The sequence below is a fragment of the Aethalodelphis obliquidens genome, unplaced genomic scaffold (assembly GCF_003676395.1).
Source record: "Aethalodelphis obliquidens isolate GAN/ISIS:26980383/991018 unplaced genomic scaffold, ASM367639v1 scaffold70, whole genome shotgun sequence".
NCBI lineage: Eukaryota > Metazoa > Chordata > Mammalia > Artiodactyla > Delphinidae > Aethalodelphis > Aethalodelphis obliquidens.
The window spans coordinates 2,718,481-2,738,731 of NW_020838014.1; the positions used below are offsets into that span (position 1 = coordinate 2,718,481).

Sequence of the window (20,251 nt, forward strand, 5' to 3'; positions counted from 1 at the left end):
ATCTAACCCACTGAACTCTTGTTGCTGCTCAAACTGGAGCAGGTCTTACCAAGGTCATCTATGGCTTCTGCATTCCTAAATTCAATAGCCACTTTAGCATTACTTCATCTCTTGCTCCAACATTTTATCACTGATACTTCATACCCCTTCTTGCCACCTTTTTCTTTTGTCTTCCATCATAGCTCTCCTGGCTTTCTTCCATGACTAATCCATAGTGTACTTGTGGAGTCTTTTTTCCTAATCCTTAAATGTTGTTGCCTCTGCTATCATTAAGTATTCTACCCTTATTGTATAAATTTCCTAGGCAATACCATACGCTTACATTGTTTCAGTTACCAACTATTATGCAAGTGACTCAACTCTGACATTTGTTTACTGAATGCCTACTGTGTGCTAGCATGCCTACCGTGTGCTAGGCATTCAGTGATGAATAAAACAGACATGATTCCTGATGTATCTTACAGGTTCTATCTGCAGCCCAAGGATTTTTTGTAAGCACCAGAACTATGGACACCTACCTGCACCTTAATTTTCCAGAGGTACCTTAAACTCAACAAACCCCCTTTTCTTTTCTCCCCCTTTACTATTTTAATAGGTACCACATAAAATACGCCGTAGGCAACTGCGTGGCCTCAGTTATTGGTCTATTTCACTTTTTAAATCTCTAAAATTTGACTGCTATTTTCCATCTCCACTGCCAGACAGCTAGTTTACTGCTCACCTAGATTACTCAGAGCCTACAATTGTCTCTCCACTACCAATCTCCTCATAACTCATTCTTCATAATTAAAATGATCTTCCAAAAAGGCACACCTGATTATATCAACTCACCAAGTCCCATCGTGCTTAATCTTCTTCAGGGGCTCCTTGTTGCCCTCAGTGAAAGCCCTTTAACATGACTTTCAAACCCCTCTGCTTGAAAAGGACCCTGCTCATTTCTCCAGCTTAGTATTTTACTACTCCAACTTACATTCTATTCCAGACTCTATTCCAGCCAAACTGAACTTTTCAGGTCCTGGAATACACAGATGTTCTCTTTCATTTTTAGGCTTCTGTATATTTATTCTTTTTTCCTTTTCTCTTTTACCTTGTCCTATCTTTTATGAGTGAGAGAGACTGCTTCCCTGACCAACAAAATTTGGGGTTAGATCCTTTCCTATGTGTTAATCCCTACCATAGCACTCATCATTCTCCAACAGAGTCTAAACACGTGAGGAAAGGGACTGTATTTTATCTTGTTCATGACAATATCTCCAGTGCCCTGCACAGAGTATAAATTTTAAAAATAAATTTAAATGATTAAGTCTCAACTCAAAGAGGAAGAAAAAAAAAGAAATTCATTTGAAAAATTTTTCAATTTTCTAATTTAATAGAAATAACCAAAACAATGTGGCTTTCAAACAAAGCTTTAAACTAATCTAATACAACTTCTACAACACATTCCAGAGCATTATAACAAGAAATATTTACAGGTAGCTAATGTATTAAATAACCATGAAAAGAAAATCTTGCTTTTATTACACACCAGCAAAAAACACAGGAACGGAACAATTAGAAACTGCAACCTTGTTTAAAAAAATTAAATATGATGATTTAGAGAATACAATACCACAGAAACAGCACTTTTTCTTTCAGAATCATATTGACGGGTAGTTAACTATGTGCAAAAATAATAGTAATTGTAATATTAGTAATAATAATAATGAGGGGAGAAGAGTTGAAATACTGGAAGCAAGGAACTAGTAAGGATGTGAATTTAACCCTTTCGTGTGTAGGTATGTCTACATAGAAAATCAACAGGCTTTCAGATTGCACAAATCTTTTTGTTATAGGCTTATATACATGTTTCACTGTGATTTAAAACATAGTTAATACCTACATTTTTCAGACCAGGAGCAGACATGCATTTCGTTCTTAAGATTGAAATTTAGGCCACACTTGAAAGGGAGTACTGCAGTGGCACTTACAAAATCATTTCAGTGCCTTCCCACATACAAATTTGGTGAATTTAAAAGAACAGTATTTTTAATTTTAAAGATCACTTGCTTTCTAGAAAAGGGCTAAACTTAATTTTGTACATTTTGTAGTTTGATCATAACAAATATATCCAAATTGACTTATTTTCAAAGATAATTTTGTTTCTCAGATACAATAAAAAATATATAAAAGACCACGAAGGCAAACACAAGGAACTAAATGGAAGAAATGCTATACATGCATTTTGACCAAATAAAACAAACCATTATATCCAAGAGTACATGTTGAAATCTGAAAGGTCTATGTAAACTGTGGCATATAAATTTTTTTCTTAAAAAAGTACCTTCAATTCTTTTACTCAAATGCCTACTTTTAAAAAAATATGCAACTTTCCCCAATTTTTAAAATAAAATGCCACAATATATTGTCATTAGCTCCAGCATACATTTAATTCCTTAATTTTTAAAAGATAGACTGGGTGATATGCATACAAACTTTCCTATAAAATCACCATCCAGGAGAGGATTATGACATGCTATTAGGCAACAGACTTAAAGCAGTGTTATTGCTTTATCAAGGAGGAGATAACTGTGAGAGAAATAAAACATCCAGGTCTGGTATATGATCAAGCTGCAATACACTAAACCTTGGATCACCTCCAGCAGATTATTAATATAGATGGTATAAGAATTCATGGTATGAATTAAGAACTTGATTGTTTTAATTAGGGAAGTTGGGGAGGTTGGATTTTATAAAACTACTCACTGATCCAAAGTTAAGTATGCAAATAAGCAGTGCTGACCTCAAGAAATGAGATTTTTATACTTCATGTGTTGTATGTGAGTGAGCATGGGTAAAGGACTTTAAAAGACCAAGAGAGAGGGGGCCACAGCATTTACTCCCATTTTGACTACTAAGAGACTGTTTAATAATGTATGGTAGGCCACAACCCAGGAGCATAGTCAGAAAACCTAAGTCTACTGGCTTATTAAAACTAATCACTAATAGTTACATGGCAGGATACCTGCTGAGGTAATTGGTAAATCTATAATTTGCACACCATAAAACTTTTGCTTGTATTTAAAAGCATTATTTCTTTGGATTAACTAAAAATCTCGAAGTGTTATAACAAAAAATTAGAATTAACTAACTTTAAAATTTATTTAAAATTCCCTTATATAAGAATAGAAGTCAGAAAGTACCTTGTTGATTCCAAAAAGAATAATTTCAACAGTGGATTCAATGCCTTAACCTTTCTCTGTGGTAATGATTTGATGTTTCAATATAGCGCATGACCTACAATTTAACCATACTTTGGAACACATACATACTTCACGTTGCAAAGCAATTCCTTCACTCAGTGCTACAAAAAGACAAATTTAAGCCAGAGGAACAGACTGAGGAACACTTTGTTCTTAGTGAAAATGAAAAATGAAGTGTGGTGAAAGTTTGCAAGCTTTTAAGGAAACATTTAACATCTACAGATCAAAAATACTGCCTTTTAACAAAGAATACAAATGTAAGGGAGTATCAAAACAAACACCTTCAGGGACCAATATTTGTCTTTTTAAAACATAAATGAGTAGGAAAACATGTAATATATCTGAATACCAATTTAAATTTTTATATTTTTTTACAGTCATATTAGTGCTGAACAAATCAGCTTAGAAACACAATGATAAATGTGCAAGAAAAAAGCTTTAATGAAATCTAAAGTGAACACCTTCACTTAACGTGGTTTGTTGCTAGCTATATAATTTAATAGTAATTCCTCAGCCGTATGAACTACCTTCTGTTAAGAGAAATGAAGCCTGTTAAATGCTGGCAATAAGTAGCTTTTTAAGAACTAATCTTAAATTAAAAGAAAACAAAAACGCCATCTAACATGGAAATGTTTTGAATGAAACACATTACCTTTTAAGGCCCCAAATATCAAGAAATAAATATTTACTTAAAATTTTTGTTTCCGCCCCCGTTGGTAGAACCTATTATCTAAGACTCGTGAAAAGTATTCATATGAAGAGCAAGCATAAAATATTAGAACTCAGTGGCTTGGCAAAATGAAGTTATACTGTTACTCATCACTTTCCAAAAATGTGCCCTTCGGTAAGTCTCCTGATAAACTGAAATCATGAATGTTGTGGGAAAGAGGAAAATGCACACATAAAGGCATTTTAAAACAATTTTCTCCTTTTTATAAGAAACCTGTTCTTAAAGAACTTAAAATTTGAGTAAAATGATAAAAGTTTGGTATATGTTTTGAAGTTTAACTTATAAAGAAACTGAAAAAGAAGCTAAAAGAAAGCCACAGAATGAAGTCAGTAGCAATAATAAAACCAATATACCATCAGAAGGCTTGAATCATATTCATTTTTACCCCCACCACTTGTTAAGAAAAGAAAAACAACCCAAAGAAATTTGTATAATAACTTCTTTAGAGCACTTTATTTGATTCAATACGCACTAAAAAATATTTACCTCTTAGACAATTATGTCAAATAATTTTTTCTGAGTAGTCTACTGTCTGAACTGTTCAAGCTGAATTTTTAAAAAGGCAAATGATTTGCCACAAATCTGCTGATGTCTGAAAAATATCTAATGGAAAGTCTTCTATTTTGGTCACTTTACATTCTAACATGTCCATACAAAAGTAGGACTAAAATTTTTAACTCAACAAAAGAGAAGCCTGTACACAGTCTAGAACACGCATCTTGGATCTGAGCATCACAAATGAAGAGAAGAAAAATGAAACAGAGCCAAGGTGGTTTATCTGCCTCGGGTGCTAAAATCAGAGTAGTAAAGGTGGGTTTACTCCAGTAACCATTCAAGTGGGGATTGATTGGCTCATTTTCAGGATATACTTACAGGTCTCTTCTACGTCCTTTAAGCCCCCAGTCCATGCAAATGTCCCACTTGGTGGACGGATGAGTACTCTAACCCCACCGGGTTTATTTCAATATTTTGATATTTTAATAATAAGCTGCTTCTGAAGATTTTCTGAGAAGTCTGTTCTCTATTAAAATAAGATAGAACCTCAAAATATGAATGTGAACATTAGAAATAGACAGCATATATTACAAATCCATTCTTGATAGGAACATTAGTAAGAATACATATTAGCTTAAAAAACAGGCTCAGCAAATGTTGCTGATCTGCCAGAAGTTTTAGTTCACTATTTACAAATAAGACAAAGTGAAATACAGAAAATTTTACACATTTGGTAGTTGACAGATTACTGTTTGCCAATAGTGGTCTATCAGAAAACTGATATGAAGGAAGACTGGATAAGAGCCAGCTGTCACCTTCGCAATCAAATTTTAAATGTACAGAAAACTAGATTAATTTTCAAACAAACATTCTACCTTTCACGGGAATAACTATGATCAGATGATTTGATTTGGAAGTGCAATTCTGTGGAAGTGTCTTCTGGAAATGACTACTGTAAATGATCTGCTACTGAAAGGTTACCATATTTATTTCAGTAGAACATTAAAGTTGATTAAATGATGATCAATGGTCATGTTTCCTAGGCTCTTAAGTATGAACAGAAAATAAACTATTGTTGAGTTCTTTAAACCAATATAAAACTAAGGCCCAACAGCATCAAAATGAGAGAAAATATAACAGCATGATGCAATGCACATCTGCACTGACATCAAAGTGGAATCTGAGCAACTTTGATTTTTAACTAGAAAATAAGCCAGTATGTATATGTGTGGAGGGGGAGGCATAAAAGTGGGTTTAATAATTGTGCACTCTACTCCAAAGAGACAATTTAACCAGTGACATGACCCTTAAGTACTTGAACACTCAGTATCTGCACCAATCAATACCAAGTGATCATCAACATCTGCTCATTCTAAAAATCAGAACCATTCTCTGTGGTAACAGAAATCTTCAAATCATTTTACTTTCGCTTTTGTTTTTACTTTTAAAGTTGCAAATAGAGTCCTTCCCCCCTTTCTTGACAAGAATGTGTTTTCTGTCCATTATTTCAATCTAATACTGTGTAAAAGCTATCAGCTTCTTCAAGGAGGTGCCCACTGTAGGCAGGATATTCCAGCAACACTTAAATAAAAGTTTTTCATTCTTTTCTTTTTTTAAACAATTGATTTAAGTTCATGTCATTTTACTTTATATGTACTGGTCTCTCATCTGACTTTAGGCGTTTTCTGCGGGGCTGTATAAAGTCTTCATCAGAGTCCTCAGTTACCTCACCATCATCCTCTTCCTGCTCAAACTCTGGCAAAGGTGCGAAGGTCCTGTCTGAGTAGATCTCTGTGAGTTTATCTTCAAAGTACAATGCAACTGCTTTCCCTGCCTGAGCTACTTCTGAATCAGCCTGCAAGCAAAAGATAGGAATATTCACCTATTGGTAATGCATATTCCTTCACCAAGTTTGCATGGTCTGAAAAGCTTACCTTCAAATTAATCTCTTGTGTTTCTGCATAAACTTGAACAACTTTCATCATCTAAAAAGGATACCAGAGTCAAAAAAAAAAAGGGAAATTATAATCCTTTCTAAAGTTATAAGACTGCATAGGATTGGCGACGAAAGTCAGCCATACTAGGAGGAACAAATTGCTATGACCAGATCAAGTGCTTTCTAAAATTATACAGAACATGGACCCCCTTTCTTAACAAAGCTATTACTAAAGCTACTGCAAAATTGTCTCAAATTCTGAATTAGTGAGGTCAACCTGAGTAGGAGTTGGTTTGAATACATCAATATATTTAAGAGAAAAATATTTGTGAAAAAAATGATATAAGAAATATTTTTTAAAAAACTGCCAAACTTTCAACAACCACGAAGTCAGAATTCTATCTGTATGGCAATTTGTTAATCATAATTTAGTTAACTATTATTAAAGCAGATAAAATGAGTCTTCTTCCTGGCAAATGTTAGCTATGGTTCATGAAAGTATACTTATTTGAAAATAATCTAACTGAATTAGAAAATAACACAAGAAACTTGGGACTGTATTAATTTACCTTCAAGTGAGTGAGGTTTTACTATATTCTCTGTGGCACATTGCTATAAAGGTGACCAGAACTTGTCACCTAATAAGAAAAAATTTTTTATTTTAAAAAGTCACCTAGATGCTTCCAGGGGAAACTATGAGTACACTTTAAATGATTCAATTTGATTTTTTAATAACATTCATATGGCACCCAAATTTTATCAGCAATAAAGATTTTAGTAGTAATCTTTTTGAAGATTTTGTGGAGTCTCATCCATTTTCTTCTCTTACAATAATGAAAATATTCCTGAACAATAAGAGACTTGAGCTTCCCAAAGATAACAAAAATTTCCTTGAAGGAGGTAAATATCTATCAGATTTCTTCTAAAGGTATGGATAGCTCATCTTTATTCTCAAAAAAATACATAACCAAAGTTAATGAAAGTCACGCTGAGATCAGATAACTCAAAATTATACACTCTGGGCTACTATTCAAGATGAGCCACGTGAGTTTATAGTTTTAAGGTTCTATATTTATATGGTCAATAACAAAATCTAAGGACACTGGTACAAATGCCTTTCCTAAATGTACCCCAAATGTAGGCTTGTCTGTAATCATTTCCCACAAAATATACTTAACTACAGACTATCTTCTATACTTATTTCAACTCTCAACATGTACAGAAAGGGATATCCAATAATATTCTTAATTTAATACATTATATTTAAGTATATACTTCAAATTATACACAGTAAACTTTCTTCTTTGGAGCTGTGGATGCAATCAAATTTTACTTTTGACAGAACTGAAGCAGAATAAATTTTAGAAATCAACTCAGAAAAATCTCTTGGCAGGAAAAACAAAATCCAATAACCAAGTAAGCAAACAAACAAAAACTACTAATCCAAGACTCTATAGTTTGGAAGCTAACATACTTCATTAAACCTTTCACAGTTCTTGAAGATCAAACGAACATCAGCCACAAAGTCATCTGGGATTTGGTAGTGTTGGGAATGTTTTTTCTGAAGCTTCTTTTTCACGGTGGATAAATCCATAGGTTTCTTTATAATTTTATAGTAGTTTGGTATCTAAAGAAACAAATAAGCATAGATAAGGATTCTCAAAAAATGCCGAAGTGTTTAATTTGAAAATGCAAAGCATATTAATTTTAGAGAAAAACATGTGTTGATCGAGCCAGCTGCATGCAAATTTTGAGTATAATGAATTGTACTTTAAATCTTCTGTCACATGCACATCATGAAAATCAAATCATATTCAGAATATGTGGCAGTGTCCATGGTTAGTGAAGGACCCAAAGTTCTATCTTTAATAAGAAAATTTGGAAAAAAAGCAATCAGCAAGGGTAGCCAACCACTAGTGTTAAGGACAAATCTAGCCCATCAGAATTGTATGACTCCTGTTTTTTTTAAAAAAGGGGAAAAGATTACAAAATGTATTGTTATTATTAGAATAGGGTATCTTTTAGAGGATAAAACCTTGTATCACAGAGAACTCTGGACATAGCAATAGAGGGGAAAAGACTGTAGTAACACAAGATAAATTTTTATTAATCATTTAGGATTATATTTGGGAGTTCTGGCTGCAACTCTTGGCCAAAAATTTGTATCCTTGCAAAATAACTGAACATGGAGAAACTATTTAAATAGTTCATGAAAAGAAAACACTGGAAAGTAATCTTCTACTGTAAAGTCCCTAAACTTGAAGAACAGACAGACTTCCTGGTATCAGATGATTACTATCTGAACAAAACATCTTCCTTGTATCTAGACCTTTTGTACTTTAAAATCCATTCCTGAGCCTACCCAGTAAACAAATTACTATTCAATGCTCTGTAAGAGGCCTGGTATCCAATATTATCTTAATTCAACAACTGACGGCAAGTAAATATATGTTGCATATTCTTATACCATTTATAAGGCACTGAGCATCCCTGATATTCCTTTTACTATGGAATTTTAGAGCCTTTACTCCTTACAAAAATCTCCTGTAAGATAAACAAAGGGCATTGGCTTGCAAATTTTCCCACAGTCTTCTCTTAATCTTGAATGTTCATAAAAGAGGGCTTATGAAGCAGAACCAGTGTGCAAGGTTCAACTTTACACTTTTGTTCAAATTAATACTTATATAGAGTTATTTTCTCCCTAAGATATAGATCCTAGAATCAATCATAGAACTGGAACCTTAGAAATAATTTAGTTCAATATTCCCACTGTACAGTTAAAAAAGTAGAGGCAGGGCTTCCCTGGTGGCGCAGTGGTTGAGAGTCCGCCTGCTGATGCAGGGGACACGGATTCGTGCCCCAGTCCGGGAAGATCCCACATGCCGCGGAGCGGCTGGGCCCGTGAGCCATGGCCGCTAAGCCTGCACGTCCAGAGCCTGTGCTCCGCAACGGGAGAGGCCACAACAGTGAGGGGCCCGCGTACCGCAAAAAAAAAAAAAAAAAAAAGTAGAGGCAGAAAATTATGTAATTTCCCCAGTTATAAGGCTGGTTAACGGCAGAACTAGGAAAAGTTAAGTCTTCTGATTCCTAGTTCAAGACTCTTTCCATTATACCTGTACCTGTATCCTTTATGTCCATTTTAAAAGCAACAGCTTATGGAAAAACCCAAAGGAACTTTTTGGCCAACCCAATAAAAGAAGTGGAAATTAAATTCATTAAGTTTTTATCACAGCAACGGTCTTTAAAAACAAACTGCAATTTTATCAAGTGAATCGCATAGCCATTTAGCCCTAATAACATCACAAGTACTTCTTATTACTCAGAAATTTTATCAGGTACTATGCTAACATATTTTACACAGGTTATTGTACAGAAGAATCCTTGAAATAACCCAATGAGGGAAGAAACAGTATTAGAAAAGAGAATTTGAGCACCTTGGTTGAGGAGATTCTTCAAGCCTGAGTTTTACCATTAGCAGTCTAAGGCCAGAGCCCATACTCTTAAGTATTATACTAAAACTTCTTCAACAGGAAGGTACTAAGGTAAACAACTCACCGAAGCAGGAACTGGCTCCTGGAATTCAATACTTAATTCATGGCAATAGAGGTAAAGCAGAAGACGTTCACACTTCTGGCCCAAGAAAAGAAAGGAAAACCCATGAAATGTTTTCCCTCTAAAAAGATATTCTTAAGAATAAGAACTTCATCAGTACAAAGCATTATTACAACAAACTGAAGATAAGCCTACTACATACTAGCTATCCAACTAAATATACACCCAAAGAAAACTACCTTGTTTTCTATTTAGGTTTGAGACTATGACTATCTTCTGTCCTACTTTAAATGAACTTATCAAAGACAGAGTGCCTTTGTTCTCATCTGATAACTCAGGTAATTTACCTACTATTACCTCTTAACTATTTATACAAATAGAAAGGAGTCATTAAAGCAACATACAGCATTTTGTACAACAATTTATGATTGTTGCTACTCATTTTAATTCCCTGAGGCAGGCAAGATACATGCTATTCCCTTTCTTGAAAGGATTCTGCTCAGGCTCAAAATTAAATAAAAACTGTCTGTGTCTTCTCAGTCCAATTCTAGAATTTCATTATACAATCAGAGTAAATTGATATGCATTTTACATTTATAGTGTTTATATGCTTAAACTTTTTAATATCCGTTTGTATACTCTAAACACATACCTTCTCCTCAAAGATAGTGGAAGATGGATTTTGCAAGTTTATACATTAGATCAAAGCCAAACGTAACTGTAATGACCACAGAACTACGTGAAAGATATTTTGTCTTTGGAGATCAGACTATAGACCAGATCAAAAGAAATCTGAGTGAAATGATGAGAGGATTTTGGATTTCATTCTTAATATGATGGGACGCTATTAGAAGATTTTAAGCAAGGAAGTGATAGACTTGTTTACATATTTAAAAAAGAACACTATGTACTGCATAGAAAATGGACTGTAAGGGGGCAAGAGTAGAATCAGGGAATTCATCAAAGAGATATTACAATAGTGCAGATGAAAAACTATGATGGCTGTCTCAGAAGGTAATGGTTGGGGGAAGTGAGAAAATGGTATTATAGTCATTCCTGATTCTTCTAACAGATTGCTGGCTTGAGCAACAGAGATGACCGGTGGTACCATTTGATGATGGGAATTACTGAGAGAAGGATGCAGTTTTTTATGTTGTTATTTTCTTGCTTTTGCTTTTTAAAAATAAATAAATAAATAAATAAATTTATTTATTTATTTATTTTTGTCCGCATTGGGTTTTTGTTACTGTGCGGGGGCTTTCTCTAGTTGTGGCGAGCAGGGGCTACTCTTTGCTGCGGTGCACAGGCTTCTCATTGGGGTGGCATGTCTTTGTTGCAGAGCAAGGGCTCTAGGCACGTGGACTTCAGTAGTTGTCGCTCTCAGGCTCTAGAGTGCAGGTTCAGTAGTTGTGGCACACAGGCTTAGTTGCTCCACAGCATGTGGGATCTTCCCGGACCAGGGCTTCAACCCGTGTCCCCTGCACTGGCAGGTGGATTCTTAACCACTGCACCACCAGGGAAGTCCCCTGCTTTTGCTTTTTGAAGGAGAGGATTAGAAATCAAGATTTTCGCTGGGAAATGTTAAGTATGAGGAAGCTAGATCTAAGAGCCTAGAGCTGAGGGCTACAGACAAAGATTTCAGAAATTATGAACATACTATCAGATAATGAGATTAAAAAATGAAAATTTATCAGGTTATATGTATATTACACTGAAGAAAAAAAAAAAAGATGTATAGCCACACAGCTACAGAATCCCTAATAATAAATCAATTTATCTGACACTTACCCTTTGGTCCACGGGGCTTAACCCCTGTGCAGTTTTCCCCTTCTTACTATGTTGCAAATTATCACAATCATATTCAACTTCTGGTTTCCCAATATCTCTGCAAAATGTGCATATCCAGTCCCCACTAAAGAAGGAAATAGGCAATTAGTCCATGTAATTATAACAAAACCCACTCTAAGGAAGCTAGTTCCCTAGAGGAAGTCTCCAGTTTCTTTGTTTCCTTTCCTTTCCAGTTTTTGTGGAAAAGAGAGGTACTATTTTTGCCACATCTCATAAAGTGAAGTTATGTGATAAAAGCTTCCCCAAATGTTTCCATTCTTCAACTGATTACCTTCTGGAAAGCAATATAACCCCACTATCTCTATTCAAAAGGGGTCTGTCTCTTCATAGCACAAAGCTGATGATCAGCACTTGCAGCATAAGACCAATTCTCAATACCCCAGTATGACCATGACAGTGACCTCATATGCATGAAGAAGAAAGGAGTACACGATAGAGTCCCTCGGGTATCTCGTACTGTTTTGGCATGTATTAAAGATGCCAAAAATATAACAATTACTTTTTCATGGCCAGTCTTTTAAATCTGCTCAGTCAATAGTTTTTTGTATCAGGATTTCTATCAAACCAAAAACTCCAATTTGATTACTTCAAATGCATTCTCCCCTTTCTCTTCCTCATCATATATATATTCTAAGTCTAGGGATTATACTAAAACTGTGTCAACAGTTTCAATTCCTTCCAAAGCATCTGCCTTTGAGAGAAAGCTTTCAGTGGCAAAATTCTAACGTTCCAGCAGATGTTACTATCCAACGGAAACAAAAATATGAAAAGCCTTAATTTTAAGACCAAAATGCCAATGTTTTTTTCTAAAAGAGTAAAGAAAAAGAAGGTCCTTAATACATCTGTGGCAAAGGACTACACCTTCTAAGATTTAGGTAAGAATTACAATGCTTCAGAAAAATATTCTGGCACTGTTCATATATTCACTACTTTTCTAATACTAAAGGCTGAATTTTTCAGAAAGGGTAGCATTAATCAACTAAAATCATTACTTCTCAGGAATCTGAGAAAAAATGTGAATCTTTCATCTATAGGCAGAAAGAAGCTGGGTTTTCCCAAGGACACTGGTTTACTTTCACTTAAAAAACCAGGGGGTTAGGGTAGGGGAAGAAGGAAGGCTTAAAGAAATAAGTATGATTCTACTATTTTAAGGTCTCTGAAATCAACTGGAGACAAAATACCACGAACATAATAAATATGTTAAATGGAAGGGAACAAAAATAGCTCTTCTAATCCAAACTCTACTACTCGTAGATGCAGAAACTAATCCCTGAAAATCAGTGAACCGTCCAAGCTAATTAAGTTAGTTCACTACAGAATTACGACCAGACTACAGGTATCGTAACCCAGCCCAGCACATTTGTTCTGCTGTATTGGCTGGAATCATCAGCTTGCACTGGATGTTCATCAATGAATGTTTTAATGCTTGAAATCAGACTTAGCCGCCAAGGGGGTCATATAGTCTGAGGACAATGCTCATATGTTGCCCCAATCTTTATCTTTACCGTACCAACTTCTCTTCTAAATAACGAATTCAGTAACTGTCCGTTCCAAAGTTAATGACTAAAAGACATTCCAAATAGGAAAAGTTGAGAAAGCTGAGAAATCTGCACACTGTGCTTCAGGTAGGCACTACCAACTAACAGCTTCCAGTGGTCAAGATGAAGCTATTCCTCAAAAAATTCAAGACGTTAAAGGTATTTTTACAAAGTACTTGTTTTTTTTTCTTTAAAGTGCCTTTCAAGAGCTTTCAAACATTAGAAAAGTAAGTTTTTGGTAAGATCCAATAGAGTTGCCTCAAACTGAATACTATTCATAAATAAAGCCATTATTATAGACCCTATTAAAATTGATGGCAATAGATTAAAAAATTATCTTCAAGAGGAAATCAACTAAGTTTCTCAATACCCTAGTCTCTTGCACCTCATAATTTACAGGTTTATCTAATTTGCTTATATTAAGTATAAATTGAAGGCCAAGAAATAGTCTATTTTTTCTTTAACATTAATGCACAACTTAGATCTTGCACATTTCTTCATTCAGCTGTTAATTTCTCTAGAAGGTAATGGAGTAATAGGCAGTCATTAAGAAGGCTATCTGCCCTGAATAATTTTGTTACTTCTTTAGCTTATAAAAATAAACAACAAAAAATCAGTTATTTCACTTGTACCTTGGAAAGCTAAGAAGTGTTGGAACATGACAAGTTAGATGAAAGACCTTTGGACATTTTTCACAGCACAAGAGATCCCCTCCATTTTGGCAGACGGCACACCAATCTTCATTTGGGTCATCATCTTTGCTGCTGCCATCTCCTCCAATCCTTGCCGACCTGTGCATGAGACTTCGAACTGGGGACTTTCCATTAACAAGGCTGTTGAGCCCTGACTGTTTGCAGCTTTCATTCACATCTGTAGGTTCAGTTTTCACGTGGTTTTCCAGGCCTGCTAATGCGTCCAACTCACTCTCTAGATGCAGGCTAGTTGAAAGAGGTGGTGTCAAGCTACTCTCAGGACTGCTCAACTGAAACAAAGCAAGGACAAATTCTTGAAGAAACATTTAATCCATACTGTTCGTAGTGTGTGCGTGCATGCATGTGTGTCTCTGTGTGTTTAAAGTTTTGTCAACATGTATATACAACATGATATACTGACATAACTTAAAATTATTTTGGAATTTACTATTATTTATTATAAAATTATTTGAAATCATACTAGTAACATAAAAGAACGAAAATAACCCCGAAGTTATTCAGGCATGTTAATGTATGATTTTAGGGAGCAGTCTCTGTAATATTGGTTCACTTGGATAATAAAGGAATTAATTAAACTGTTAAGCACATTGATTGGGAAGTGAGCATAGGGTTATACTTTTCCTGTAGAGAGCTGACTATGATACACTATTTTTCACTCAACAATCTGTCTCATAGCTTTTTCTTCCCCTTTATATTGGCTTTTTCAACCGTTTCTTTTAATTGAAGTATAGTTAATTCACAATGTTGTTAGTTACAGGTGTACAGCAAATTGATTCAGTTATATATATATGTGTGTATATATACGTGTGTATATATACACACACACACACACACTTTTTTTTCAGATTCTTTTCCATTATAGCTTATTACAAGATATTGAATATAGTTCACTGTACTACACAGTAGGTCCTTATTGTCACATAGCTTTTGAAAAGCATTTTGAAATATTCTTCTGCCCACTTATCATTCTACTAATACAGGAAGATTGTGACAATGTAAAATCTTTCACCACCATTTTGCACTGTTTTTTGGGGGTACTTTCCAAACCAAGTTCTGAGTGAAGAGATAACAGTACTCTCTAAATCTACATAGTTGAAATTTCTATGTGCCAACCACGTAGAAAATGAGACATAAGTGTAGGTAGGAAGAAAAAACCAAGATCAAAATTTCTAAATAAGGAGGGACTTGGGCCTTCCTTCATTCTATACTATAAATTTTATAAAATGTTCTAGCTGAGGAATTCTAAAATGGTTAATAATTCATAAGCCAAAGGCAATCTTCTCATCACAAAACTCTGTGAGCATTAAACTTCTTTCATGTCAGCGGTCGTAATCCTGAGCTCACCGGTCCAGGGAAAATAGCCAAGGATTTTTCCAGCTTGAGACTGAATGTGACTATTGAAGTTATTAATAAATTTAGAACAAGCTAGAACCCAATTTAGAATCATGGCAAAAATAATGACCGATTACAAACTAAAAGTTGAAATGAGTCCTTAATACAAGTAAGTCTTTTCTCATCAATTACAGTTGACACTTAGATGAAAAAAGTCAGTTAGAAAAAGAGATATCTGGGTTATACCACGTATAAAAATTCAAAAATGAATACAGGTCCACAGAACCACTAACCAGACTAATACATGCAGAGATGGAAGAATCAGTGAAGTGACCTCCTTAAATTCCTGACAGATTCCACTGGGAACTTACCATGCAGGCACTCCTCCTGCCATCCTCTGTCTTTTCCTGTTTCACAGCTCCTGAAAAGCTACATATTTCATCTTCAGTGCCAGGTTCTTGCTTGACCTTCACTTGATCAGACTTGAAACTAAGACTTGTCTTCTCAGCAGTTCTTCCTGACGACCCACAGCTAACAAAAACAACAAATAAAGGTCACATATGTTTGACTGTATGGTGTACATAAAAACAATTATATGAAAAGCTTGTTAAGTTATATGAAATGTTCATTAAACTGAAAACAATTTATTAACTTTATAGCAGATAAGGATACCTCATAATGCAATTAAAAGGAGTGTATTATAAACTTGGCTTCAAATTTTTAAAAAACGTAGGTCAAACTTTCAGAAGACCTGAAAAATACATTTTATGGTCTGAGGCACTTATACTACATCATTTAAGGAATCTAGTAAACAATCATTTGTCTAGGCTATTAGTATAGTGATTGCTTCTCTCTATATATATAAGACGTTTAAATTCTTCTCTACCCCCAAACATCTGAAGGAAACCTCAATAACAGTGGTTCATGAAGTGTCCTCAAAGGAATCACTGTTTCAGCTTTTGAGTCCTTATCTGAATTAATGGGATAATAGCCTAAGAGGACAGGTACATGACTAATTGGTTCTATCTAGTCCACAAAGCAAAACCACTGGCAAGAGAAGTGAATAACTAAGACTGTATTACTGTCGAAAATGAAAACCTTTTTCACTCAATTTGTACTTTTCTTTAAAACTACTGATTATTGAAAGTATAATTTAAAAGCCAAGCAAGTATATAATATAGAACCAAATGCATACACACATATATATACAAATACAGAACATTCATATATCTGAAATAAAATCTTTCTTACATTGCACTAAATTATTCAAACTAAAGAATAAAAATCAGTCGACATTTATTACATTTACCTTTAACACACACACACACTCTTTCCACACTACCATTTCTTTTTCTTAACTCTTTTATTTTTTAAAAACATTTATTTATTTATTATTTATTTAATTTATTTTTGGCTTCCTTGAGTGTTCGCTGCGGTACACGGGATCTTTCGTTGTGGCGAGCAGGCTCTTCGTTGCAGTGCACGGGCTTCTCCCTAGTTGGGGCGCACAGGCTTCAGGACACGTGGGCTCTGTAGTTTGCAGCACACAGGCTCTCTAGTTGAAGCACACGAACTCAGTAGTTGCGGCACGCAGGCTTAGTTGCCCCACGGCATGTGGGATCTTAGTTCCCTGACCAGGGATCAAACCCGCGTCCCCTGCATTGCAAGGCAGATTCTTTACCACTGGACCACCAGGGAAATCCCCCACACTACCATTTCTTAGCTCTCTGTCCACCAAAAAGGCATAAGAAACCATGAACAATTCAGTAGCAGTGAGTGCCCCTAGTACCCAGAAGATTGTCTTGAAGCACCATTTCCCCACTAACATGACCAGGATTTCCTAGAGAAATTTCTGATTTCAGGCCTGAGGCAAGAAATGTACAAGATGAACCAGGAACATCAGGACAGGAAACAAGAATGCTTTCAACAACTACTGGGGTTATAGCAGAAGAACTATGAAGCCAACTTGGAAAAGTTCTGATAGGACAAATATGGAACAATTTAAGCATCAATAAAAATAACAATTATAATTTTAGAACATATAAAATATGTTTAAATATATAAGCCCATAAAGTTAATAACATTCATTGGTCACTGTTGGAGGGAGCTGGGAATCAACTCATTATTATAAAAATAGGTAAATAAAGAGAAAGAATCAATTTATTCTGCCATTCCCATAATCAAATAGCTGATGGCAGAAAATTTCTCTTTACAGAAGTATTCTAAACTAATATACAAAGAAGGTATGATACAATAATTAAAATATTTTTAAACTAGTAAAAAAAAAAAAAAGAGCTAAGGCAATGATCATTAATGGGTGCTATCACAAAAGAATCAACAAAAGCGACCAGACATTTTGTGACCCTGAAAGAAGTACACATCACCACAATGAAGTATTCTCCCTACCTCTTTCCCTCAAATCAAACCTGAATCTAATCAAACCTCCCGATCTAAATACCAATATAGAGAAAAAAACAGAAGGTAGTGTATTTAAATGACAAGATGGGGAAATGAGGAAAACTCTGTAAGACAAACAATACATTTCTTCAACAAATACACTGAGTTTGACCTTGACATATGGGTTGATGGCAATGTATAGCGCCTATCTGAATCTGAGTCGAAGAAACAATTTTAAAAAAAAAAGCATTTATGAGAAAATCTGGGAAATCTGAACATTAACTAGAGCTCTACTGATGTTAGAGAGTTAGCTAGTAATTTTTTTTTTTAGGTGTGATAATGGTTCCATAGTTATAAAACTTTTAAATCCTTAAAGTGATACATACTTAAAAGTGTATATATATACACTGAAGTGATACATATAGTGATATATACTGAAACAACCACAAGTAAAATGATAAAATGTCTGAGATTTATCTCAAAATAATTTAGAACGGGGGGAATGGGTAGGAGTATAGAAGAAATAAGACTGGTCATAACTTGATCATTGTTGAAGATGGGTGAAAAGTTTACGGGAGTTCATTATAATAGTTTACTTTTTAGAATACGTATTTGAAATTTTTCTTGATAAAAAGAAAAAATAAAGCTATTAATAATGTAAATACTCACCTGCCTCGACTACCAGTACTAGAAGTACTAGGGGGTCTCACAGGTGTGTGAGAATTGGATAAACCTGAAAAATAATAAGTCAAAATGAATAACTATGCAGGTAAGAAAATTCAGAATTCTACCTACTAATTACAGAATTCAAGTATCATTATAAGGCAATTCAGCAATTCCTGGAAATCAGCCCTTGTCTTAGTCTCAAAGTCAAGGATTTCATGTGTTATTGTTGGCAGCTATCAATCAGTTTCTCTCAGCTGAGCCCAGATACCATTCTCAGAATCCTCTCAGAGCACCACTATTCAATCAATGGAAACTACCGTATCAAGAGAAAGCTATTTGCCGTCCCACGCATTTGGTAAATATCCTACCTAGATTCCTATTAATTATTCTTCCTTTTAAAAGTCCTGGAATACTTACATTAAACCTCAAAAATAATATGATGCAAAAAATGTATTAATGATACATCTCATGAAAAACCCACATTTAGAGGTGAACTACTCTTACTGTAGAAATAATGAGGTGATATGTTTCAGTAAGAAACCATGAATATATCCCATAACCACTTCTGCACTGTCAATCTATTTGGAGATGCTTTAATCACTCATTCATGTAATAGCGTTAATAAAACTGGGATTTTGGAAGAGATCTATAGCTCAGGACCTGATTAGTCACATTTTAATAGTTTCCAGTAAATTTTAAGTTTTTAACTGCAAATTGAAAGTTCACTTGCCCTTCCTCAATTCTTGCTTTTTAAACAAATTTTCAATTTTTTCATTATTTAACAAAGTGTTTTAAACTTGGATTTAAACCAAAGAATTCTTCAAATGACAACATGTATTGTAAAATAGAAGACACAGAAATTAAATTCATCTACAAATCCAGCAAAAAACATGAATATAACTGGGGGTTGAGGGAGGGGTACATTAGAGTTCTGAACAGTGTACACTACAGATATATATTATTATTTCAGTTCGCTGAAGCTTGTCCACAGTATTGAAAGAAAAATAATTAGATCAGGAAAAAAAAATGTTACTGCAATGGTTAAGTTTATGTCTCAACTTGGCTAGAATATGGTACTCAGTTGTTTGGCCAAACACCAATCCAGATGCTGCTGCAATGGTATTTTTTAGATGTCACTGACACTTAAATCAGTAGACTCTGAGTAAAACATAACGAGGGTGGGCCTCTAATTAGTTGAAGACCTTAAGAGAAAAGACTGAGGTCCCCAGAGCAAGAAGGAATTTTGCCTCGATTCAAGACTAGCACCAATTCTTCCCTTTGTCTCCACCCTGCTAACTGCCCTGCAGGTTTCAGACTTGCCAGACCTAACAATCAAGTGGACCAATTAATTCCTTAACCTCTGTCACGTCTCTCTCTCTCTCTCTCTCTCTCCACACACACCCCTCTCCTATTGGTGCTATTTCTCTGGAGAACCCTAATACATATACCGAGAGATACTTCTTGAAGGTGTTAAAGAAATGAGACGGTACCTCAGTTGACTTTACCTGATGATCCTGGAGATAGGGCAGAGGGTCCTGGGGAGGGATTCATGGTGCTTGTGGGTTGTGGGGGTAGGTGACTGCCTGAGATGTATCTACTTAGTAGATTATCTAAACTACTTGAACCAGCATCTTCCAACTAAAGAAAAAGAACAAAAAGATAAATTTGCTTTGATTAAAGCAGAGGAGAAGTTATTAATTTCATTAGTATAATCATTTATGCTCACAGTTTACTAATAAGCAGATTACCTTATATCAAACTTGGCTTAATTGTTCCTTCCTTATGCTTCCTCGAGGACCCAAATA

At 34.9% G+C, this 20,251-nt stretch overlaps 1 protein-coding gene across 7 annotated transcripts in view; it reads right to left on the reverse strand.

Annotated features, from left to right (window-relative positions):
- Positions 1-1,345: 1,345 nt before the first annotated feature.
- TRIM33 (tripartite motif containing 33) overlaps positions 1,346-20,251 on the reverse strand; it is a 144,281-nt gene continuing 125,375 nt past the window's right edge. For 2 of the 7 annotated variants that reach the window (XM_027091103.1, XM_027091105.1), the window contains 10 exons: positions 19,952-20,084; positions 18,450-18,513; positions 15,755-15,914; positions 13,971-14,320; positions 11,741-11,864; positions 9,956-10,030; positions 7,875-8,027; positions 6,399-6,449; positions 6,111-6,319; positions 1,346-4,990 (listed from right to left, as the gene is read on the reverse strand). In XM_027091103.1, coding sequence (XP_026946904.1) covers positions 4,861-4,990; positions 6,111-6,319; positions 6,399-6,449; positions 7,875-8,027; positions 9,956-10,030; positions 11,741-11,864; positions 13,971-14,320; positions 15,755-15,914; positions 18,450-18,513; positions 19,952-20,084 — 1,449 coding nt within the window. In that variant the 3' untranslated portion in view covers positions 1,346-4,860. Of the gene's footprint in view, positions 6,320-6,398; positions 6,450-7,874; positions 8,028-9,955; positions 10,031-11,740; positions 11,865-13,970; positions 14,321-15,754; positions 15,915-18,449; positions 18,514-19,951; positions 20,085-20,251 lie in introns of all 7 variants that reach the window. The other 5 variants (XM_027091108.1, XM_027091104.1, XM_027091109.1 and 2 more) reach the window with 5 other exon arrangements.